Source organism: Vanessa tameamea, chromosome 28, assembly GCF_037043105.1.
Source record: "Vanessa tameamea isolate UH-Manoa-2023 chromosome 28, ilVanTame1 primary haplotype, whole genome shotgun sequence".
Lineage (NCBI taxonomy): Eukaryota > Metazoa > Arthropoda > Insecta > Lepidoptera > Nymphalidae > Vanessa > Vanessa tameamea.
In genome coordinates this window covers 2,623,150-2,629,792 of record NC_087336.1, presented here as the reverse complement: position 1 = coordinate 2,629,792, position 6,643 = coordinate 2,623,150, and the positions used below count along the sequence as shown (strand labels likewise).

Sequence of the window (6,643 nt, the reverse complement as noted above, 5' to 3'; positions counted from 1 at the left end):
TGTGTGTGTGTGTGTGTGTGTGTGTGTGTCCCTAACACGGGGCTTGTTAGCTTTGCAGTCCATATAAATTTAATTATATTTATTTAGCATACGGTCCTTTAATAAGATGTAGTACTGAGCTTTACAATAATAATATAATCTTGTGAACCGAAACAAGAGCACTTGTAATGGCTTACTTGAAACATAGGTATTATTTAGTGGGTTTTTTGCAAGCAAGTCTGGGTAGGTAACGCCTCAACAGATATTCTATCGCCAAACCAATAATTAGTATTGTTGTATTCCGGTTTGGAGGGTGAGTCAGTCAGTGTAACAGGTACAGGTAGAGACTTAACTTCTTAGCTCCCAACGTTGTTACTACTGCTTATTGTGGTGACCACTTACCATCAGGTAGCCTATTTTCCGCCCATATATATATCATAAAAAAAATATTTTAATTTCATTTGATTGAATCGAATTATTTAACTTCAAATATTAGCATACCTTTGACACAAAGGAAGGCCTTATTAATTAAAAAAAAAATGCTTAAATCGTAATGATAAAAAATCTTGGTTACCTCACACACGATGCTGTCACATCTCGCTACCAGTTGATACATTCTAAATTTCAATGATAATCTTATGTTATTTAGTTCAAATAAGTGTTACGAACAACACGTGTGGTTAAACTGTTAATTTATTTATTTATTAAAAATTTAATTAATTAAAAAATGTTGAAAAGTATTGCCATGTTTTTAATGGGTGAGTTTAATTTTCGTTTATATGTATAATAATTAGTAAATAACTTGTCGTATCTGTGTACCAAGTGTATCAAGAAACTCAGTACTTACTCAATAGAGGAATTACTGAGTTTCTTGATAATTATTCACGGTGAGATCGATATTCCGTATCTTAAATATAATGCTATGAGTAATCCATACTAATATTAAAATAAAAAATAACTGTCTGTTACCTCAGCTTTATACCGTTTCGATTTCGATGAAGTTTGGTATGGACATGTAATCCAAGGTAAACAAAAAGGCTACTTTTTACAATTCACTCCTTGAGAGGGTATCGTTTGGTGGTGACGGTTTGTGAGGTAAAAGCCGCTGGTTCAACTAGTAGTTAATAACCTAATTAATTTACATTACATTATATTAACAGCCTGTAAATTTCCCACTGCTGGGCTAAGGCCTCCTCTCCCTTTGAGGAGAAGATATGGAGCATATTCCACCACGCTACTCCAATGCGGGTTGGAATACACATATGGCAAAATTTCGTTGAAATTAGACACATGCAGGTTTCCTCACGATGTTTCCCTTCACCGCCGAGCACGAGATGAATTATAAGCACAAATTAAGCACATGAAAATTCAGTGGTGCTTGCCTGGGCTTGAACCCGAAATCAGCAGTTAAGATGTGACGCGATCTAACCACTGGGCCATCATAATTAATTTAATGTCTAAATATTAAAAACAATTTATTATAAGTTCAAACTCAGCAGATATCTATTATTGTATATAATTAGGCTGTGAGGTTCATCTCGTTGATTGTTTTCCAAAGCAGAAAACAAATAAAAAAATACAAAAAGAACATATTTATCTATGGTAATACTTAACTTATACAAGAACGGGCATCTCGTTTCACATCTTTAAATATTGTTTGTTTAAATAGCTTCTTGTAAAAATGGTTGCATTTCCATTACAGTTTTGTATTAAACTAAGTGAAATTAGCGGCTTTACCCGCGCGAAATCTATAAAACCCAAACTTCCAGGCCCCGTTTTACCCCCTCAAGGTTAGCAGACACCCTATAAAATTACACCCTATAAGGAACCTGATAAATTTCAAGTTTGTAGGTATAGTTTCAAAGATTTATATATATAAAGGCGAATATATATATATATAATTGAAATCTTAGAGAAATTGCATTGCCATTAAAGGTTTTGTATTAAATGTAAAATGTAAAACCAAGGTTTACACTACAGGTTCCACCGAGAAGGACTCAATAGTGATGACCACTTATTTGCCAAGTCATTTGCCAGTCTTACTTATACTATAAATTAAAGACCATCTCAGCTACCAATGATTAGGCCACTTGAATAACTATATGCAGTTTTATATAATACTAGTTGTCGCCCGCGGCTTCGCTCGCGTTTAAGGGGTTTGTTGTCACGTGTTGGGCAAAAAAGTAGCCTATGTCCTTCCTTGGAGTTAATGTTCGCTTCATACCAAATTTCATCAAATTCTGTTCATTGGTTTGGCAGTGAAAGAGCGACAGACAGACAGACAGACAGAGTTACTTTCACATTTATAATATTAATATATTAAGTATATATTAAGTATTAAGTATATATTAGAATAGATAAAAAAATGTTCCATTTATGTATCTAAGCTTAATAACAAATAAAAACGAGAGGTATCGTAGGACACCCGGCTGGAAAGAAGCCTTCTCTACATTATGTATAAAATTATAGATACAATCAATTGAATTAACGACGTTTTAGACTAATTAAATTTTACAGTTACAGTTACAGTACATACTCATTTAAATTTAATGACGAGCATATGGGCCACCTGATGGTAAGTGGTCACCACCGCCCATAGACAAAGGCGCTGTAAGAAATATTACCCATTCCTTACATCACTTATGCGCCATCAACCTTGGGAAATAAGATGTTATGTCTTTGTGCCTATGATTACACTGGCTCACTCACCCTTCTAACCGGAACAAAACAATACAGAGTACTGTTATTTGGCGGTAGAATATCTGATGAGTGGGTGGTACCTGCCAGACGGGCAGGATTATATAGCAGAGTAATATCTGAACGCGGCTTTAGTATTTCACAACTTGTAAAGCTAATAAACTAATAAAAACTCAGATTCATAACATTTACACAATTAGTGACTACAAGAACTAAACGATTGTATCTGGGCCGTTTTATCAATAATAAAAAGCTCCGAGCTCTGATTAAAGACAAATCATCGTATTTATAAACAGTTCTTCGCAGAATAGTTCTAGTAATTACTAGTGAATAACTTCAGAATTAGTTAGAAGTTAAATTATTTTTATATTAAACTAGCATAACATAAGGGTCGTCCAGTCTATATGTACTGACATACAAAAAAAAACATTCTGCTAATGCGTCAATATAAGATAGGTTAGGTTTTATTTATTATATATATATACTAGCTGTGCCCGCGACTTCGTGCGCGTTTGAATTTAACAAAAAAGTTGTTGTTGTAGCCTAAGTTACTCCTTATTACAACAATCTGCCAGTGAAAGTTTCGTCAAACTCGGTCCATTCCAGTGATTAGTCGGAACAAACAGACAGACAAAAAAATGGCAAAAAAATATATTTTGGTATATGTACCGTTTATACATACAATTGAATTGAATAAAAAGCGGTTATTTGAATATTACAAACAGACAATCCAATTTTATTATATGTATATAAAGATATATATTTCTTTTCCAGCGCTAACTGCCGTCGTCAGTCAACATCCCAAAGACTTTGAATCCTACCACATCTTGCATCTACCTCATGACCCGCCGCTTTATCCAGTGTTCGAGAAGGCGCCACCGACGCGCTTTACTTGCCAAGGACGGAGCCGCGGCTATTACGCTGACGTTGACAGCGGCTGTCAGGTAAATAGCGAATTAATTAATTGAAAAACATACATTTTATATATATTGATTTGACGGACTTCGAGTCGAGTGGTTCGATTCCCGACCGAGTCGATGTAGAAAAAGTTCATTAGTTTTCTATGTTGTCTTGGGTCTGGGTGTATGTGGTACCGTCGTTACTTCTGATTTTTCATAACACGAGTGCTTTAGCTACTTACATTGGGATCAGAGTAATGTATGTGATGTTGTCCAATATTTATTGATTGTACGTTCGAAAAAATCTTGTGACTTTTATAAATGATTTCTAGAGGTGTGACTGTATTGTTTATTATTATATTTCATTTTATATGATTGATTCAAAATAATTCTTCCCACATTTGTTTTACAATCAGCCTCTGCCCAAAGTTTGCCTGGAAGAGATCGCTGCTTAGTGATAAGGCCGCCTGTTGCACCTTATGCAACTTTTGTGTAGCAAAATTGTAATTTTTTGTTTTAAGTTTGGGTGCAATAAAGAATAAATAAATAAGATATCGACCAATGATATCATGTCAATTCAGTTTAAGTTATTATACGCTGAAGATGCTGTGACGTGACGAGAATCAAGTTTTTATTGATAGGGCTTTATATACCGAGGCTCTTTTTGGGTAGCGTCCAATAATTCTACCACGAAATTTTGCCGGCTTGAATGATAAATGTTATCAATTTAAAAATTATTAAGCAAAGCGTGATTGCATAGAATATTATAGCAGTATGTGGAATCAGATGGTATATTTTTTCATTAATTACACATCCTTTAATTTGCTCTTTCACTCAAAGAGATACAAGTTTTAACGAAAAAATGGGACGAATGTTACAAATGAATGAATTTATTAATTACTCCTAAGTATGTATCCTTTGTTGAAAATCTTTAATAAATTAATTAATTATTATCATCTTAAGAACTCATTATTTTTATATAATACTAGTGATCGCCCGCGTTTTTGTTGTTGGTCATCAGGCATAAAAAGTAACCTTTGTCATTTTTTGGAGTTCAAGCTTGCTTCTTACAAAATTTCATCGAATTCGGTTTAGTGGTTAGACCGGGAAAGAGCAACAGACAGACGAACAGAGTTACTATCACATTTATAATATTAGTACAGATTAATGGAGTAAGAGTGTTATCATTCCAGGCTTTTCATTTCTGCTGGCGTCAGCGTGTAGTCAGCACGGACTTATGCACCAACGGGACACTGTTTAATGAACAGTTTCAGGTAAAGATATGACTTTAAGAAAATAAACGTTTAGGGTTCAATAAGACCGTACAGTATTTTGCTTATAAAAAGTACATTAATTATTACTTCATTAACAGAATGTTCTCAAAATAGCGTAGTCGTAAAATACGTGAACTTTAACCAAAAATTGTTTAAACCAGGGCAAGTTCCGTTAAGTTTTCAAGTGATTAAGGTAGAATGGTCTGACATTGCAATCGCGTCGACCCAAACTTACTTTTAAATGCATTTTAAAAATAGTTTAAATGCTATTATGTCACAGAAGTACTAAATGGGATTTTTGAAGTTTCTCATAAGTTTTTTTAGGAAATCGCTAAGCGATTGAAGAAGCTTTGTACGATAGAAAAAAAAGTCTAAACTTTTATATAGATCATCTGATTTAACATTGACAACGTTAGAAATCCTTTTTTTTGATAAGAATAAGAATAATTGATTGTGGTCAATATTTATAAAACCAAGTCTTTTAGAAATCAGTTCAATTGCCAACAAAAAGTTTTAATTGAAAATGAAAAAAAATGCACTCAAATCGAGCTCCATTTGGGAATATGTCGGTTAACAAGTTTTGATTGACAATAAATAAAAAATGCTCTCAAATCGAGCTTCATTTGGGAATATGTCGGTTAACAAGTTTTGATTGACAATAAAAAAAAATTCTCTCAAATTGAGCTCCATTCGGGAATATGTCGGTTAGCTGGTCATGACGCTATGCCCCGAACCTCACCTACATGTTATACATTTATCTCGTATCCCGAGAAGAAACATCGTTCAGAAATCGCATATATCGGATGTAATGTCGCCATATGTGTCTAGCAATCCGGATTGGAGATGTGCTGTGATAAGCTAGAGACCTTCTCGTCAAAACCGTCTACCTTGCTGCAGGTTATTTTAATTTTTGTTTCAGGTTTGTGATCATTTCTACAACGTCCGCTGTGGTTCTCCCTACGAAGACTTGTGATACACATAACACGTGACACGTTCCTTGTTAAATTATGTTAAATTAAAATGAAATAATGTTCTCGAATCGATAATCATTTATTTGAAAACGAACCAATTCGGTTTTTGAATTTAATTTAAATCCATCTTACCTTATATTTGAAACGTTTTGTGCGGTTTCCAATCCTCGAATAAAAGTTAATAACATTTTTAAAGGAAAAACATTTTTTAACATGACGTCTTCATAAGATCGGGTTGGTATCTATTATTAATTACTATCGACGTAAAATAAAGTCGAGTCGTTTCGCACTACCGGGGATATTTGCAGTCGCCTTTGTTGCTTCACTATACTGTTTCGCGCGCTCAATTTGCCTTTGTTATTGAGAGTTTGTCTGAGAGTCATTGGATGTCATGTAAGTGTAAAAAAAAATTGCTGTACCCATTTTTAATTCTGGCAACAATATAGCAGAGTGTATTCGTTTCAGTACATATTAATATTAATAATTGATTTGAGAAAATATTGCTCGGCAAGACATGACTCGATCTGAATTAATAAGAGGAGCAATCCACAGCAATTTCTATAAAATACGGCAAATGTTTTGAAAATATTGCTTCATATATCATACATAGTTCAATTTCGCTGTGAAAAATTACCGAATTTGGAGAGTTGAGATGATGAGGAACATAAATATGTCGAATTTCAATGAAATTCTGCCATATTTGGATCCACCAACCGGTATTGAAGATGGCAGAATAATCTCCAAATCTACTTCTCAAAGAGGGAGAGGAGGTCTTACTGTGACATTAATAGGCTGTTACTCACTTTACTAGTATAAACTTAAG

General features: G+C 34.0%; 1 protein-coding gene across 1 annotated transcript; it reads left to right on the top strand.

The window, feature by feature from the left end:
- The first annotated feature begins 582 nt into the window (after positions 1–582).
- LOC113391817 (U-scoloptoxin(01)-Er1a-like) lies at positions 583–5,888 on the top strand. Its single transcript, XM_026627904.2, has 4 exons — positions 583–737; positions 3,451–3,620; positions 4,769–4,849; positions 5,769–5,888. The coding sequence occupies exons 1-4, from the start codon at positions 707–709 to the stop codon at positions 5,820–5,822; spliced, it is 336 nt and encodes a 111-aa protein (XP_026483689.1). The 5' UTR covers positions 583–706; the 3' UTR covers positions 5,823–5,888.
- The last annotated feature ends 755 nt before the right edge of the window (positions 5,889–6,643 follow it).

What these genes read in the sequence shown, in the direction of transcription:
- LOC113391817 (XM_026627904.2), top strand. Translation starts at nt 707, where the DNA reads ATGTTGAAAAGTATTGCCATGTTTTTAATGG. An exon ending in TATTGCCATGTTTTTAATGG is followed by an intron (nt 738 to 3,450) that starts GTGAGTTTAATT and finishes TTTCTTTTCCAG; the next exon opens with CGCTAACTGCCGTCGTCAGT. An exon ending in ACGTTGACAGCGGCTGTCAG is followed by an intron (nt 3,621 to 4,768) that starts GTAAATAGCGAA and finishes TTATCATTCCAG; the next exon opens with GCTTTTCATTTCTGCTGGCG.